The 18,836-nt window shown below is 38.9% G+C and overlaps 1 protein-coding gene across 12 annotated transcripts in view; it reads right to left on the bottom strand.

Annotated features, from left to right (window-relative positions):
• Nucleotides 1-1,879: 1,879 nt before the first annotated feature.
• Nucleotides 1,880-18,836, bottom strand: part of abtb1 (ankyrin repeat and BTB (POZ) domain containing 1) — a 135,876-nt gene continuing 118,919 nt past the window's right edge. For all 12 annotated transcript variants that reach the window (XM_069937372.1, XM_069937376.1, XM_069937381.1 and 9 more), the window contains 3 exons: nt 18,105-18,272; nt 14,186-14,386; nt 1,880-4,291 (listed from right to left, as the gene is read on the bottom strand). In XM_069937372.1, the coding sequence (XP_069793473.1) occupies nt 4,085-4,291; nt 14,186-14,386; nt 18,105-18,272 (576 nt within the window). In that variant the 3' untranslated portion in view covers nt 1,880-4,084. The remainder of the gene's footprint in view (nt 4,292-14,185; nt 14,387-18,104; nt 18,273-18,836) is intronic.

Here is an 18,836-nt window from a genome sequence, read left to right as displayed (position 1 = left end):
GGGGGGTGGTGGAGCGAGGGGGGTGGTGGAGCGAGGGGGGGTAGTGGAGCGAGTGGGGGTGGTGGAGCGAGGGGAGGTGGTGGAGCAAGAGGGGGTGGTGGAGCAAGAGGGGAGGTGGTGGAGCAGGGGGGTGGAGCGAGGGGGTGGTGGAGCGAGGAGGTGGTGGAGCGAGGAGGTGGTGGAGCGAGGGGGGGTGGTGGAGCGAGGGGGGTGGTGGAGCGAGGGGGTGGAGCGAGGGGGTGGAGCGAGGGGGGTGGAGCGAGGGGGGGGTTAGAGCAAGGGGTTGGAGGAGTGGGGGGTGGAGGAGACAAATGAAAGAGAGAGTGGTGGAAGCAAAGAGAAGGGCAGAGGCAAGGAGAGAAAACACCTGTTACAACGGTGTAAGACAAAGTTGTTCAATCTATCTTGGATACAACAAATAGAGAGATGAACAAAGCTTAAAAAGTGAACAACAATGTGCTGAAATTATAAGCAATTAAACCCATCAGTAATTGGAAATTTATTCAAAAAAAATGTTGAAAGTAGGCCAGGTAGCATCTCTGGAAAGAGAAATGTTTATTGGTAAAGATGGATGATCGTATTTCACAACAATTTAGCTGTGAGAGTCTCCTCTCACCCTTCTTCCTGTGGGAAATCTATACTATCCTCCTTTTTTTTTTAAAATACACACTGCATCTGTTCTTAAAATGAGATTTTCCACTCCAATCCTTTGGAGTTGTTTTCTCTCTATTAGAATTGATTAGGGACTCAACCACAGCTTCCTTAGTTTGCAATTTTTCTGTTCTCTCTAGTTCTCTTCCCAGCCAGAGCAATGGCTGGGCCCTCTCGGTCCTTGCCTTCCACTCCATCCTCTTGGGCCTTTTCCATAACTTCTATCACCTTCCATGAGATTCCACTACCACACACATCTCCACCCTGATCCTTAGTATTCCAAAGATACTGGATCCTTGGTGACTCCCTTGTTCATACTCCCATTTCCATCAGCCACTTTCCCTCTCAGAGCTTTTCCATTCATCACCTTCCCTCTTATCTTGACCCTTCTCACCTATAAGGGTCTCTAACACTCTTTTTGGGCAAAGCATCAATTGATTTTCATTTGTGCTCAAAATGTTGAGTCCACCAGAGTGGAGAAATTTAACACCTCCATTCAATCTGTAAGGTTGCTTTGAAACTTCCAGTCACCTGTCCTTAATTTTCCATTCTACTCCTATTCTGATCTTGGCCTCCTAATACTGTTCCCACTAAGTCTAAGATAAACTCAAGGAACAGTACCTCAGCTTCCATCCAGACACATTGCAACCCTCGAGACTCAATATGTAATTCAAATAATTCAGATATCCCGTTTGTCACAGAACTAGCCAGTTTTGCTGCATGGTCATCCATCTATAACATTAATTCATTGTTCCTCTCTTTACAAATGCTACCTGATCAACTGCATATTTCCAAATATCTCATTCATTTCAGATCTTCAACACTGGAAATGATCCCATAATTCCAGCATATTTGTTCTCTTTCTTTCTCTATACTGCCTTCATTCATCCTTTTCAATTTGCATTCTTCCAGATAGATCTATATATATATATATATATATATATATATATTTATATAAATAAAACACACACTTATTGCACTGTATTGGCAATGGTGTGCTAAATACACCCTTTTTTTAGTTTTTCACTATATATGTACAAATATTTCCATATCCACAATAGCAATTTAAAACCATGAGAATGCATTCAAGTGGAATTTGAACATATCAGGCAGCTGGAAATATTTCTGCCATCTGAAAGGATTGAAAATCATTCACCAGATTTCACTGCAGATAGCTGATGGATTTAAATGAATCAAAGTGGACCAATCAGGCAATTCAGTCCCAAAGTACTTTGCAGGAACAGCATCTTTTTAAGTTTATTCCATAAGGCTGAAATCTATTTAATACTTGACCTTTAATATCCAATGAACCCTAATACTGAGAGGTCAATTGTATTCCAATATCCTCACACACTTAAATTTCTGTTAAATGATCAAAAATGTCTGAATGAGGAAAGCAGTTTTTTTCATCCAAGAAAAAAAATACACTTCCTGTTGGTAACAACATATTGAGGTTTATAAATAACTCATCTCATTAACATGCATTTGCATGAGAGCAAATCACACCAGATTTTAAATGTGAAGATATCCTGGCTTATTTTTGAATTTCATCACTTGAAATCTCTACAGCATTTGTAATGTCTTCACTACAGTAAGCCTAGAAACGAGCACTGAATAATTAAACAAGGAAGAGAACATACAAGGTCCTTAAACCTGATCCATACTGAAGGAGCATTCTAATTTTTTTAGTGTTTGCTGCCAAACATATACACACACACACACACACACACACACACACACACACACACACATACATTAAATACAATCTCAATTAGATAAAATAGTAAAGGACATATTCCTTTGTTGCTGTTTAAGAACAATTAATTATTTAGGATCCATTTCTATTTTTGTGCAGTCTAAATACTGAACCATACTGCTATTTCTAGAAATATGATTTTTAAAGAACAAAGCAAAACAATTTCTGCATGCTTGCACAGACTGGAATCCAAAAAGATTGATATGTTATAATCAATGGCTTAACGAAGAGGGACAGATTGAGCTGGTATTAATAATTCTGGACCTGAAGAATCCTAGGCTCAATTACGGTACTACATGAGTGGTTTGATTCAAATAGCTCTGCCAGTGGTGGTAGGGGGTGGAGTTAGGATGATACATGGAGGGGGAAGGGTAGAAGACAGTCAATATGTTAAGAGAAATAGTTGAGTGCCAGCACACTTGGGTTCGTGAGATACACAGGAATTGGTTGCTTTGTAAAGATAAGCATTCTCATAAAATGATTCAGAAAAGATTGACGACATCAGAGATTGCTCTACGCTCACAGTCTGAAAGGAGGCAGATACTGAACATTATTAAAGGGATTCAGCTTGAAATTCAAGATTAAAACATTCGAGTTGCCATAACCAACAAAATTTGCAGTGTGAGATCAGTGGACCAAATGATTTGTGGGCCTGTGTCAATAAAGTAAAGAATCTGGGGTAAATTGCAAGAGTAAATAGCCCTTGCATATATCAAGACTTTATAGATCCATTTTAACTTGGAAGAAAAAGGAAAATTGTAATACTTCACTCCTGACTCTCCACCACACTCACACCTTATCAGGTAAGTGATTCATCTCAAGGTAACTGCTTCTTCAGGGATTTAACACTTCTAAAAGACATGAACTCCAAGCAACAGACCAAAACTGAAATTGATTGCCAGAAATCCCAGTGACAGCAGGTCTTCAGCATTCCTGCCAATACTCTCCCTTGGCTGGCCAAACAAATCTTTGTGGCCCAGCTGGTGCATTTACTGAAAAAGATAGCATCATGAAGTTAGCAGGCTGAAGCCTGGAACCAATGTTTCTTTTGCAAATTTGCAATATCACTATAGCACACACTCTTCTAAAAAAAACTTCAAATTACAAAAATATTAATTTAAAACACAGATGATCTGCAAACTCAATATTTCTGAGTGAATGAGACCAAAATAACAAAAAAAATTCAGATGGGGACATCTGATGAGATTTTCACCCTGACCTCTTGTGCAGATTATGATCGGTAAACTGTTAATATTTAGCATTCTTTATTCAAATGCCAGTTAGGATTCATACTGCCAAAAGTTCAGTAGAATTTGGAAGTGCTTCTCAATCTTTTAGTTCTCAGCAAACAGACTTCTGTCAAGGCTGCAGCAAATTAAAGTACCAACCTTGATACTGGAAGTAGCATTGTGGATCTTAGAAAATGAGAATTTGCTAAATAATCTGAACTAGTTGGAAAATCAAAGAAACAACTAGTGAGGGCTCTATCTTATTGCTTTAAACTTCCATTGAATTGAGGCCAGCAAAATGTCACTCCAATAAATGTCCTCAATTTTTATCAAGATAGGATGTATTCAAGCTTATGGAAAATGAAAAGTTCTGCCTGAGCAAAAGCTTGTTTTCTTCACTGCTGATCTCCAACATGATCTACGCAGCCAGTCACAACTGTGAAGCAATTTAACACTCAAGCCCCAATCTAGCTAGGAGTTCTTCCAGAGCTTTCAGCTTCTGATTAGCTTCCTCAATGGCACTGTAAGTCTGAACATTGCTGGTAACATGGAAACGAATATCGTCCACAAGAGGGATAGAGTCAGTCTCCTGTCGAGCCTCAACAGCTGTGGCATCCTCTTTTACCAATTGAGCAAATTCCTCCAACTCCACAAGCTGAAAAATACAAACAAAAGTGGTTAGAATAAAAGTAACCTTCCTTCAACATCACATCCAAGCCTGGTTCTGAATGGGCAGCTCACACTCAGAAGACTAGACACAGAAGACTTGACATCTAAGCACTCCAGTACAACAACATTGAGCAAGTGCTTCACAGTCACCAGTACTATTTCTCAATATACAGAAGTGTTGGAGAAACTCAGAAGGTCGTTTACTAGGGAGGATTAATACCATAAAAATGAATATTTTTCCTAGAATACAATATCTGTTTCAATCAATTCCTTATTTAAAAAAAAAGTTTTTTTAAGGACTTATATAAAGTGATTAGAGAATTCTTATGGAAGGGAAAATTTCCGAGAGTAGCAATGAGAAAATTTTTATGGGATTTTCAATTTGGAGGTTTAAGATTACCGAATTTTCAGCATTATTACGAAGCAGCTCAATTTAAATTTCTTAGTGCATTAATGAATATGGACGACCCATCTAGTTGGGTAAAGATAGAAATGGCGGTTATTTTAGAAAAATTTCCTCATGAGTTTTTGTTTCGATGGAATAAAAGTTTACTACGAACTTACGATGTGCCAATATTGAAACATTTATTGAATTTATGGACAAGTAAACTTAAAAAATTGGGACTTAAAAATATATATTCTGGAAGATTGCCATTATATAATAATCAACTTGTTCCTTTTACGGTCTCCAATGCCACTTAGAAACAATGGGAAAAGAAGGGAATAAAAAATTTATCTGATTGTTTTTCTGAGAGTTGTTTTTGTTCCTTTGACGAATTACAAAGGAAATATGGTATTAGTGGAAATTCTATATTTGTATATTATCAATTAAGATCTTTTGTAAAACAGTTATGTGGTCGACATATGATTTTATTACCTGAATCTAGTTTTGAAGAATATGTACTTTGAATACCAAAAAAGGGATATATATCTGATTTGTATTGTATTTTACAAGAAATTGATAGTAAAAAAGACAGGGATAAAGATAAGTTGAAATGGGAAAAAGATTTAGGACATAAAATAGCTGAAGAAGCTTGGATGGAAATTTGTCAGAATAGTATTCGGAAATTAATTAACGCCAGACTAGCGATGATTAATTATAATTTTATTCATCAGCTATATTTAACGCCGGAGAAATTAAAAAAATTTGGTCTTAGTAAGTTGGATTCTTGTTTTTGATGTGATCAGACGGCCAATACTTTTTTGCATACTGTTTGGCTTTGCGATCGATTGCAACAGTTTTGGAAAGGTATTCAATCTATTTTTAACAGTTTATATAATATCCATCTTGTATTAGAACCCGATATATTTTTATTAGGGAACATGCAATCATTAATTGATTTAGGTTTAGAGGATTATCAGATTTCCTTTATCTATTTAGCTTTAGTCGTGGCTACGAAATGTATAGCACTTACTTGGAAAGATAAAAATATACTAACTTTAGATAAGTGGTATTTGGAGATGAAATTTTGTTTGACTATGGAAAGGATATCTTTTTCAATTCAGGATAGGATGTCTTTTTATAAGTTAAAGTGGACTCGTTTGCTAATTATATGCATTTAAGTTTGATTTAAATATATGTTTAAGCGTGATATTTTAGTATTGATAAAAAATTTTTTTTGTTAGAATTTTTTTTTAGGTTAAGTTTTATCTCTTTTTTTGTAAGTGGGTATTTTTTTTTCCATATATAATATTGTTAATTTTATTAACTCTTCACTCTTTATTTTGGGGGGGAGGGCTGGACTAATTTTAAGTTAGATTACTAATATTGTGTTACAATTAACGGGGGGGGGGGTTATTTTGTGTAGTTTTCTGATGTAATATTGTAATTATACCATTTTAATTTTTAAAAAATTTTTCTTTAAATGTAATTCTCTATTGTATTCATGTTATAAAATTTTAAATAAAGTCTTAAAAAAAAAAGAGAAACTCAGAGGTCAAGCAGCATCTACACGAAGTATAAGGTAACCAACATTTCAAGACTGAAAAAGTCATTAGCAAAAAACAAGGGGGGGGGGGTTGCTGTGATTGGAGAGGGAAGGAGGGCATTGGGAGATCAATTTGCAAAAGCAGGGACTGTCAAACTATTTCTTGAGGGAGAGGTTATTATCAGAGTGGGCTGAGTCAGAGTGGTAAGGCTTTGGCTCAACAAGCTTCAGCAGGAACAGATAAGAGGTAGGAGTTGAAGTAAGGAAGGGCTACCCTATTCAAGGAACAAAAAGGATTCAGCAGATTGGCACAGGTAAGGGCAGGTTAGGAGGACATATAAGAGATTAAGTATGCCAGATGGTAAGTAAAACACAGGTTTCTTTTGACACCATGATTAAGTGGAAAAAAAACACATAAATGCTGGAGAAACTCAGCAAGTCAAACAGTGCCTTTATGTAGCAAAGGTAAAGATACATCACCAACATTTCGGGCCTGAGGCCTTCATCAAGATGTGGGAGAACATGAGAGATGTCCAAACAAAAGGGGGAAGGGTGGAGGGGGGAGCGGTTTGGTGAGAGTGGGAGATGATAGGTGGGGGGTTGGAGGAGAACCACAGGAAGGGGGGGAGGAGTCTAGGCTAGGTGGAGAGAGAAAGGAAGTAGGAACTGAAATGACTAGTTAAGGGGGAGGAGGAGGGAAGAGGCAAGCTGATTAATGGAATACAGTGAACTCAATGTTTATACCCTGGGGTTGGAGAGTGCCCAGACAAAAAATGAGGTGTTGTTCCTCCAATCTGCAGGTGGTCAGGGTGGGGTAATGTGAAGGGCCATGGACAGACATGTGAGCTTGACAGTGTGACTCAGAATTGAAATGGTTGGCTGTGGGAAGGTCGCTTTTGTGGCGGATGAAGAGGAGGTGCTGGGAGAAGCGATCTCATAATCTGCAACCATTCTCTCCAATGTAGAGAAGGCCACAGATGGTATGTTGCCTCACAGGTGCCAGGGTCCAGATATCTCAGAGAGAGTTCATGGCATTCTCAGGATGGAGGGTGAGCAGTCAGATGTCATGGTCCATGTAGGGACCAATGACATGGTAGGAAGGGTGAGGAGGTCCTGCAAGAAGAGTTCAGAGAGTTAGACACGAGGTTGAAGACGAAGACCTCCAGGATTGTGATCTCAGGATTGCTACCATGTAGTAGTCATAAATAAAAGATTATAAATAAAAGGATAATGCAGCATTAAACATAGCTTATGACATGGTGCAGGAGGGAGGGCTTCAGGTTTCTGGATCATTGGGTTCTCTTCCAGGGAAGGTGGGACATGTTCCAACAGGATGGTTGCATCTGAACTGGAAGAGGGCTAGTATTCTTGAGAGAAGGTTTGCTAGTGCTGCTCTGGTGGCTTTAAACTTGATTTGCAGGGGGATAGGTACCAGAATGTCAGAGCAGATAGAAGAAGGGAGGAGGGAAAAGATTATGCAAAAATTGCATGTAACTTTAGAAGTCAAGTATGTGGTGGAAATTTTCGGCAGTGCATCTAATTTCAATACAAGGAGTATTGTAGGAAAGGCAGACAAACTTAGAGCATGGATTAGCATGTGGAATTATGACATTGTGGACATCAGTAAAACTTGGTTGCAGGAGGGGCAGGACTGGCACCTCAATATTCCAGACTTCCATTGCTTTTCACGCAATAGAATTGGGGGATCAAAGAGGGAGGAGTGGCATTGGTCATCAGGGAAAATATTTCAGCTGTGCTCAGGCCAGTCAGACCAGAGGGCTCATCTACTGAGGTTATATAGGTGGAGCTGAGGAATGGGAAAGGTGTGACCACATTATAGAGTTGTATCATAGACTGCCCAACAGTCAACAAAAATTGGAGGAGTAAATTTGTTGAGAGAGTGCAGACAACTGCTGGAAACATAAGATTGTGATAGTGGATTTTAATTTTCCATATTGATTGGGACTCCCATACTGTAAAAGGGCTGGATGGCTTGGAGTTTGTCAAATGTTTTCAGGAAAGTTTTCTAAATCAATATATAGAGGTACCAACTAGAGAGAATGCAATACCTGTACTGGATCTCCTTTTAGGGAACGAAACAGGACAGGTGACAGAAGTATGTGTAGGGGAATATTTTGGCTCCAGTGATCATTATACCATTAGTTTCAAGTTAATTATGGAGAAGGATAGGTCTAGACCTCAGGTTGAGATTCTGAAGAGGAGAAAGGTTAATAATGAGGAAATGAGGAAGAAACTAGAATGTGTCAATTGGGATAAGTTGTTTTCAGGAAAGGATGTGCAAGGTAAGTGGAGGACTTTCAAAGGTGATATTTTGAGAGTACAGAGTTTGCATGTTCCTGTCAGGATTAAAGGCAAGGTTAGCACGCACAGGGAACCTTAGTTTTCAAGGGATATTGGGGAGCTGGTTCAGAAGAAGAAAGAGGTGTATAGCAGGTATAGGCAACATAGAGCAAAATGAGACACTTGGGGAGTATAAAAAAAGGCAAGAAAAACCTCAAGAAAGAAATCAGGAGGCTAAAAGATTACATTAGGTGGCTTTGGCGGACAATGTGAAGAAAAATCCTAAGGGTTTTTACAGGTATATTAAGAGCAAAATGACAAAATTGGTCCCCCTGAAGATCAGAGAGGTCAACTTTGTACACAGCCAAAAGAGATGGGGAGATCTTAAATGTTTTTTTCATCAGTATTCACGGGCAGAGTCATGGGAAGTAAGAAAAACAAGCAGTGAGGTCATTGAACCTATACAGATTAAAGAGGTGGAAGCGCTTGCTGTCTTAAAGCAAATAAGGGTGGATAAGTTCTTGGGCCTGACAAGTTATTCCCTCGAACCTAGAGGGAGGTTAGTGTCAAAATTGTAAGAAGTCTGGCAGAACTATTTAAAATGTCTTTAGCCACAGGTGAGGTGCTGGAGGATTGGAGGGGAGCTTACATTGTTCCGTTGTATAAAAAAGGCTCTAAAAGTAACCGAATGAGCTTGATGTCAGTAGAAGGTAAATTAATGGAAGGTGTTCTAAGAGATCGCATATACAATTATTTGGATAGCCAGAAACTGATTAGGTATAGTCAACATGGCTTTGTACATTGTAGGTCATGTTTAATCAATCTTATAGAGCTTTTGGAGAAGGTTACCAGGAAAGCTGATGAAGGAAAGGCTGTGGATGTATACATGGACTTTAATAAGGTCTTTGACAAGGTCCCACATGGGAGATTAGTCAGGAAGGTTCAGACACTCTGTATTCATGGTGAAGTAGTGAACTGGACTCGACAATGGCTAGATGGGAGAAGCCAGAGAGTAGTGGTGGATGAGACCTTCTCAGAGTGGAGGCCTGTGGTGTGCCTCAGGGATCAGTGCTGCGACCATTGTTGTTTGTCATCAATATCAATGATGACAATGGATGATAATGGGTAAATGGGATCAGCCAGTTTGCAGATGACACTAAGATTGAAGGTGTTGTGGACAGCAAAGAAGGTTTACAAAACTTGCATATGGATCTGGATCAGCTGGAAAAAATGTGCTGAAAAATGGCAGATGGAATTTATTACAGACGTAGGTGAGGTGTTGCATTTTGGAAGGACCAACCAAGAAAGATCATACACAGTTAAAGGTAGGGCACTGACGAGTACAGTAAAATGGAGGAGGGGAGGGTTCAACTACAGATACATAATTCCCTGAAAGTGGTGTCCCAGGTGGATAGGGTTGTAAAGAGACCTTTTAGCATATTGGCCTTTATAAAATAAAAGAACTGAGTATAGAAGTTGGGGATGTTATGGTAAAGTTGTATAAGACAATAGTGAGGCTAAATTTGGAGTATTGTGGGCAGTTTTTGTCACCTTTGCAGAAAATACATCAATAAGATAGAAAGAGTGCAGAGAAGATTTATGAAGATGTTGCTCAGACTTCAGGAATTGAGTGATAAGGAAAGGTTAACCAGGTTAGGACTTTATTCCCTGGAGTGTAGAAGAATGAGGAGAGATTTGATAGAGGTATTTAAAATTATGAGGTGGATAGACAGAGTAACTGTAGATAGGGTTTTTCCACCGAGGGTAGGTAAGATGCAAACCAGAGGACATGGGTTAAGAGTGAAAGGGAAAGTTTATAGGGAACATGAAGGGAAACTTATACAGAGAGTGGTAGGATTGTAGAACAAGCTGCCAGCTGAGGTGGTGAATGCGGGATCAATTTTAACACAAGAAGAATTTGGACAGGTACATGGATGGGAGAGGTATGGAGGGCTATAGACTGGGTGTAGGTGTGTGGGACTTGGCAAAAAAAAAAATAGTTTGGCATAGACTAGAAAGGCTGAAGGGGTCTGTTTCTGTGCTGTAGTGTTTTATGGTTCTAACTGCCCACATCCTTCCCACACCGACACGTCTGACCACGACCTCATGCACTGCCAAACTTGGGCTACCCTCAAATCGGAAGAACAACAACTAATATTCCGTATGGGTCCTCCATCTCCAACCAAACGACATTAACATCAACTTCTCACATTTCCATTGAACTCCTCTCCCAAGACTCTCTCTTTCCCAATCCCTCCTTTCCTCCAGCTCCCTATCCTTTCCTCTATTCAGTTACCCCTTCCCACTATCACTTTTTCGCTTTGTTCTCTTCTTCCCTTGCACCCATATCCACCTCTGACCTTTTACCTGTTAGCCTGTACTCCTCCCCCTGCTCCTCCTCTCCTATTGTTTAGAATAAGAAATGAAATATTAAAAAATAAATCACCCATCACAGCATTTACAATTTGCTGTGAGGACTTCCAGAGGTAACATGTCAGTGACAATAGCAACAGTAATTAGATGCCGGTAGGAGTCATTTATATTTTGATTCCGGGCATAAAGCAGGTGATCACCTCCTAGGGAGCAAGTATGTAGTTGTCAAGATGCTTTGATGATCACCACTTTTTTCTATAGCACAATAATCCCTGCACTTCAAAGCAATTTATTTGAGATTTTCCCAAGAGACACTACCCATGCTATGCAAGTGGAGCTTTTTGTATTCAATCAAAAGTGCTAGGGAACAGTTTGAACTCAAATAGTTAACACTTCCAGTTTTGTGTATTTCTAGGCACCACTGAGGAATTTCTAAAAAGCTGTTTGACATTTAATTGGATGGAAGTTCAATGGGTAAAAACAAAATACGTGCATTGTGGCAGAAAAAAATCCTTTGCAGAACTAAGAAATGCTCAAAATATGACCTTTTTTCAAGTTTAAAAAAAATCATTAATTGAATTTACTTTGGATTCAATAACTTAAATACTGCTGCAATGCTTCAATATGTCAATAAACAATTAAATATTGGAACAATACTTTACCAATGTCATACAAATAGCTAATAAATCCAACTAATGCATAATGATTTACTGACTATAACTATAGGTAAATACAGGCAATCTGTATATGTGCACATTTTTGTCAATGAACACCAACTTCTCATTTCCCATTGAGCTCAGTGTTGACCATGTGCTGTGATGAAGGACATTGTAATGAATGGCAGAATAAATAGTCTGCTTAAATTGGGCAATGAGAACAGAATGCAAAGTAGCAATTCTGAACTTCCAACCTCCAGCAAGTATAGAGATGGCAGGAGTTTTCCTCCTCTGTATAAATGGACAATACCACTTTTGTCTTGTGATTACCTCATGCAAAAGTATGATTTGTGATCTCTCTCTACATCAATAAGATTAAGACTGTTGTGTAACCTTGTTCAGCACTGGGCCAAAAAATGTCTATATAGAACTGAGTACCACATTAAGTAGCTTTCTACAAGCCAGCTGGCAACTTTAGAAAGAAAATTATGCAATCCCTGTTGCAAAATTGAACTGAATTTTCCAGAGTGGGACCTGCTGTATGCATTCACTGCCATGTTCTCTAATCCCCTACCTTTGCCAGATCCAGATGGCCAAACTTGCTTATACAGAGATTCCTAGAGCCAAGTTATAAGGCCTCAGTAAGTGGGAAGGTTTCAGTCTGTGCATCAGAGTAACCCAGACAGGTGACCAGTCCTCAAAACTCCTCTGGAAATCTTTAATAGTCAGGTGTCAAAGTTTCCCCAACATTCAGAAATACTTGGAATCCATAATAATGAAATAATTAATAAACTAGAATTAATTATTTTAAAGAAAAGTGGTTTTAAATACTGTAGCATGAAGCTTCAGTTCACTTTTAATACAGACTTGCCTCATTTTTCATCTGAAGTCCTACAAATCCACTGAAATCAGTAATCTTCAACCACAAGTTCTTGGCCAGTATATGTGGTCAGGAAGGGGTGGGGTACTCCAAAATAAAGTGCCCTAAGTCTTTCAGTATGGGTAGTGACCAGGACTAGAACTTAATGGATTGTTTTGGAAAATTATACAGGAAAGGCTTACTGACTGATTTTTATATTGATTACATGATGGATATTTATGTAGTGACATTGCCGTATGAGGGGAGATTAAGTACACTTGGGAAATGCTCCTTCAAAATTTGGAAAAATAAAGGTCTGGACTCATTGAAACATAAATTCAACTGGGAGGAATTCTTGCTGGAACCCCAAGAACAAAGGGTCATAACATCACATGATAGGGTCAACCACTGAGAACTAAGACTAGGATAAATTACAGTACAACTCCGATCATCCAAAATCTGATTCTCCAAAATCCTCATTTATCCAATTAAAAAAATTTTTTTTTGGATAAATGAAGTTATCCAAAACAAATCAGAAATTCTCATTTATCTGAATTTTTTTCAGAGCCGAACTGACTTCACAGGTTGAAAAAAAATTCACCCAACATGGAATTAGAATGATGATTGTCCTCGTTCAGGTAACTCCCTCCCCTCTCTCTTTCCATTTCTTCCTGAGCTTCACCTATTGACTTTTCTTTCCAACTCTCCTTCTCAAACTGTGTGTCACTGTCTCCCAGTCACAAGCAGTCAGAAAAATCCCTTGACTCAGCATCATCAAGGAGAGTGGCCTGCCAGGCAGGAGTGGGACCGCAGGCTCAGTGGCATTCCCTCCCCTCCCCTCTCACCACAGTGGAGCAGACTCTGAACCTTCCCCTTGACCTACTGCAATTCACAACATCTCAACCAGGCAACATCCAAGCAAATGTCTTCTGTACCCTTTCCAAAGCCTCCACATCCCATAACAAGATGTCAGGATACGCAGTTTAATAAAAGTTTTCTGTAGCTGCAACATGAATCCCTTACTTTTGTGCTCAATGACCTGTCTAATGAAGACAAGCAGGCCATTCGTCTTCTTTACCACCCTACCTACTTGCATTTTGGGACACCAATCACTACGCCTGCATACTGAGTTATCATCCCAACACTGCTGTCCAAGTAATTCCTTTACATCAACGGCCAAACAGCACCCAGATTGATCAGCAATTACATTAAAACTTGAGCGGATCCTTAAGGCTCAAAATAATCCCAATGACATACTTTCTCCATATCAATGTTTAAATTGCCTCTCCAAACAACATATTCTTCTCCTTTGAAACTTATTCCTTGATCATTTTTCTCAACTGTGTTACCCTTCAGGTAAAATGTTCTGTGAGATTCCCCTTCTCATACTTAACATCCTGGCATCCTACCTATAGCCTGAGATATAGCACCATTGGACAGACCAATTTTATTAATTCCTTTAAACAAACTTTAACTAACATCACATGAAGTTATTTTATTCACAAAGACACAACTTCATCATCACTCAGGTATGATCAGTGGCCAACAGAGTAAGCCAAAAACTTCAATTTTATACATCAACTGATGAATAAGACATTTTTTCAAAACTTTTTTATGATTTTGTTTTGAGTTATAAAACTTTTTTAAACAATGACAACACGCACTGCCCTCTCATGCTCTTTGTGCTTCCAGTGACCCCACATTAGGGCAATGGCCAATTTTTTTACACATTTATGAACCCATCAGTCCAACGTAAAAATTACCTTTTCTATTATTTTAGCCATATATTCTGTGCACTGGTCTTCCAATCTGGAAAGTCTAAAGAGTTTTGCTGTCTTCCAGATGCTAACTATGTTGTCCTCAGTCATCATGGATGCAAGGGTCTTCCCACAGTGCCTCTTCAAGCCTGGCAGAAGATACATGTCAGCAACACAGAGCACCTCATGCACATTTTCTGGAGATAACTGCAAGCAAGAAAAAGAAAAGAGAACAACTAGGTAACTCTCTTGACAAGACTCAACTAATGTTCTTTCTTTTAATTTTTTTTATTCCTGACAAGTTTTTCTTCACTTTGACTGCCTATTGTAATATTAAAATATGGTTGACATTAATTCAACAGTGCCTTGCCCAAGTACAATGATACGTAACAGGAAATGCTTTCTAATTTACAGTTTAATTCTGCTCATGAAAGGTATCAATGCAAGGAGATCCAATTGCCTGCAATCTATGGTGAGAAAAAAGAAAAGGCCCTGGTTTGCGTGTTCTCTTTGACTGATCACACTCTCAGGAATATTCTCGATTAACTGATGCAATCATAATGGACATTGTTGATGAACTATCTGGCTGAAGGCCCCATCAGCAGACATCTTTCACCCTTCCCCCCCCCCCCCCACTTAAATAATGGAATTAGAGAAGCAAAATTGAGAAATTCAATTAACTTAATCTGCTCAAGGATTACCTGATTTTGTTTCACACCCAATCACTCATTAGAACCTCAAAAGTTCACCTTATCCAAACAAACACATTATCTGCAAACCTATTCACAGGATTTCACGTGATAATCAGAATCCATCAGGAAGTAATTTTTTTAAAAATTACACATAACCAATGAAAGAAACCTGAACTTGTTTTCCTAAGTGTTTTGATGCTAATTTTCTTGATTTTTTTTGATCTACACAGAAATATTGTTAGATAATAAATAATATCAAGCAATTGAGGACATAAATAAAAAAACTGAAATATGAATCAGCCGTAATCCATCTGAAAGTCAGAAATGACTCAGAGGCCAAACGGTCTCCAGCTATTTACCTTCCATGTAGGCTTTCAAACTGAGGTGAGAACATAACTACCAATTAACTTAGAGATACGACACAGTAACATGCCCTTCCAACCCATAAGCCTGTGCCACCCAAATACATCCATGTGACCAATTAACCTACTAACTCATTTGTCTTTGAACGTGGTAGGAAATTGGAGCACCTGGAGGTAACCCACTCGGACACGGGGAGAACCACGTTTTTAAAGACACATAGAAGAACATATACTTATTTTGTTTAAGTAAATAAATTAGAATTGAAATTCTTAGATTGGGGCAATATGTAATAAGAATACATTTGCTTTGACAATAAAGGAATTAAATGCACGAATCACTACTGCTACCTGGTGGCATGATTTAATATTGCAACAGGAGACATAATACTTTTGAAACTTGCTTCTTGTATGTATCAGCTCAGGGAACATTAAATAGCAGTTTAAGTTCTTGACATCATGTTTCTTCTAACTAGCTGTTTTGTCATGTGTGCAGCCACAATGACAATTCCATTGCAGGTGTGAATTAAGAGTGCTATTTCATTACAGGAACAGAGGCACTGAAAGCCACAGCTCCAAAAATGTTCAAATCAAGGCTGATTTGTCACCCAACACCATACATCTGTGTCAATGCCCATATTTCCTTGATGCCTTAGGTTTAAAAAGTCTCAGGTTTAGATTAACAACTAACCTGACATCAGACTAGATCTTAGAGAAAGGTTCCAAATATGCATGAAATGTTTCTGAACATTAATCTTGAAATGCCCAATTATTAAACCAAAATAAATATCAACCTTTATCATAGGTCACCTGGGCCCTGAAATGGATTCATGAACCAATTTTATGCTAGATTCAGTCTGCCTGAGCAAGACTCCCATACTTCCCAATTGTGGCATCAGAACATAACAATGACAAATATTTATAAATTATAAATGCTCTGGAAGGTTTCCCTGCAATAGTTTCAGTAACACTGCTCCACATTCTTTGCCTTGGGTGTTTAATCTCAATTGTATCACCTCCACTACCCCCATCTATTTCCTTTTCCACATCTTCCACCATCACAAATGTAAATGCTTTTCCCTTTCTCTTGCATCCTAAATGTTTAAACTGGTTTCTTACCTTCTCAGAATCAAAAGGATCTTTGTTTAGGTCTAGCTCTAATGATACCACAATTAGCTCTGTTGTGTCAGAAGATGTAAATTGTATTCCAAAGTCTCTAATACAGAAGTCTCGACTGATATGCTAGCATCTTACAAGAGAGGAAACTCTCTATTGGAGCTGTCCTTCAGAAAATAAATGAGGCCCTCTGAGGTGGACAAAATATCACATGGTACTTTCTTTTCAAAGAAGATTCCTCTCATTAACTTGGACTATATATATTCTTCAACCAACGTCGATAAAACAGATCATTTGATTATTATTCATGGTTTGAAAGCTTACTTGCATAATTGCTCCTGGAATTCATATGTTACATCAGTGGGTACACTTCATGACATAAAAAAGGGGTGAAATTGTGATGGAGAGGGGAAAGGAGATTTATGAGGATGTCGCATGGAGTGGAGGATTTTAGTTATGAAGAGAGATTGGACAGTCTGTCTCATTTTCCCTGGAGTGAAGGAGGCTGAGAGATGACCTGATAAAAGAATGAAAGAATATGCAAGGCATAGATGGAGAAGATGGTCAAAATCCTTTTCCCATGCTAGGGGTATCAAAAACAAAATGATATAGGTTTAGGGTGAGAGGGAGAAATTTTAAGGGGGAACTCAGAACAAGTTTTTTTAAATAAAGTGGTTGATATCTGGAACTTGCTGCCAAACGTGGTGATGGAATCACTCTGTTTAAGTGTCATTTAGGCAGTCACATAAATAGACATGGTGTAGAACAGTAGTTTTCAAACTTTTTCTTTCCACTCACATACCACCTTAAGTAATCCCTACGCCATAGGTGCTCTTTGATTATGAGGGATTACTTAAAGTGGTATGTGAGTGGAAAGAAAAAGGTTTGAAAACCGTAGTTTTAATTGCACCTAAATGACTCGTGCATGGTTAAATAACTCCAAAGGAAATGGGCCAATGACAATTTTTCTCAAGTAAATATTTCAGTAATAATTGGGTCTAAAGCAGTGGTTCTCAACTTTTTTTTTCTCCACTCATATACCACTAAGCAATCCCTTACTGCCAGAGCATCTATGACATAGGGATTACTTAAAGTGGTATGTGAGTGACAAAAGGCAAAGGAGGAAAAACCCAACACCCAACCCCAACCAACCAATTTTCCCCTGCAACCGCTGCAACCGTGTCTGCCTGTCCCGCATCGGACTTGTCAGCCACAAACGAGCCTGCAGCTGACGTGGACTTTTTACCCCCTCCATAAATCTTCGTCCGCGAAGCCAAGCCAAAGAAAAAAGAAGAAATGTGAGTGGAAAGAAAAAGTTTGAAAACCACTGGTGTAGAAGGCTATAGTCCTAATGCAGGCAACTGGGATTAATATCGATGGGTAAAATGGTCAGCAGATATGTGGGCCTGTTTTACTGCTTTACAAGTGACTTTAACATTCTGCAAAAACAGATTTGTCCAAAACAAATAAAATTGCAGATTCTAGAGATCTTATATAAAAATAGAAAATGCTGGAAACATCCAGTGAATCAGGCTGTACCTGTACAGAGAAATAAAGTTAACACAATCAGGTTCCAATTAAAGATCATTAGCTTAAAATGTTCACTGCTCTCTGTCCACAGATGTTTCCTGAAATGAGGAGAATATCCAGCACTTTCTGTTATTCATCCTCTATTGCCCTACAACAAGCTTGGCAATGCAGTGCTGTTGAACCCCAGCACCATCCAACAAGTCTGCTGAATGGTGTGTCCAATCTTACCTCAGTATCATCACTGTAGATGTAGTAGAGGACTCTGGTGAAGATTTCTTCCGTGACGTTGTGAAGCGACACCATGGGAATACTGGGCTGACTCTGAAGTTCCTCGCTTTCAGAAAAATGATCCTCCAACAATGCTTTGAAATAATCACTGCGACTACAAAAAAATGCCTTCAGGGACACAAACAAAAAATGTCAATCCTGCACAACCACAGAACTACACAGTTTACAATGTAGGGGGAGGCAATTATACCCATCATGCCACATGGTGACATGTTCATTACATGGTGGATTACGGATCGTAAAAGCTGATCTAAAGATGTGACAGGCTGGGGAATTTACGTTTTGATTAATACACAAAAGACTGGAGAAACTCAGCAGATCAGGCAGCATTCATGGAAAGAAATGGACAGTCAACATTTTTGGCCAGAGCCTTTCATTCCTGATGAGGTTGCAGGACAAATAAACTGGTAAGCAAAACTATTGGAACTGGTCCGCCCAGGAGTGCAAGAAACTGTAGTAGGTTGTGAACGTGGTTCTAGCCATCACACACACACAACCCTCCCCTCCTTCAACTCCAGCAATAGCTCCCACTGCCTTGGAAAACCAAGCAACATATTAAATACTCATCCCATTCCGGTCATACTCTCTTCACCCCTTTCCCATTAGGAAGATACACAAGTATAGGATCATGTACTAGCAAAACCCACCATTATCAGACTCCAAAATGAACCT

This window comes from Narcine bancroftii, chromosome 5 (assembly GCF_036971445.1).
Source record: "Narcine bancroftii isolate sNarBan1 chromosome 5, sNarBan1.hap1, whole genome shotgun sequence".
Taxonomy (NCBI): domain Eukaryota; kingdom Metazoa; phylum Chordata; class Chondrichthyes; order Torpediniformes; family Narcinidae; genus Narcine; species Narcine bancroftii.
This window is presented reverse-complemented; position numbering and strand designations above follow the sequence as displayed.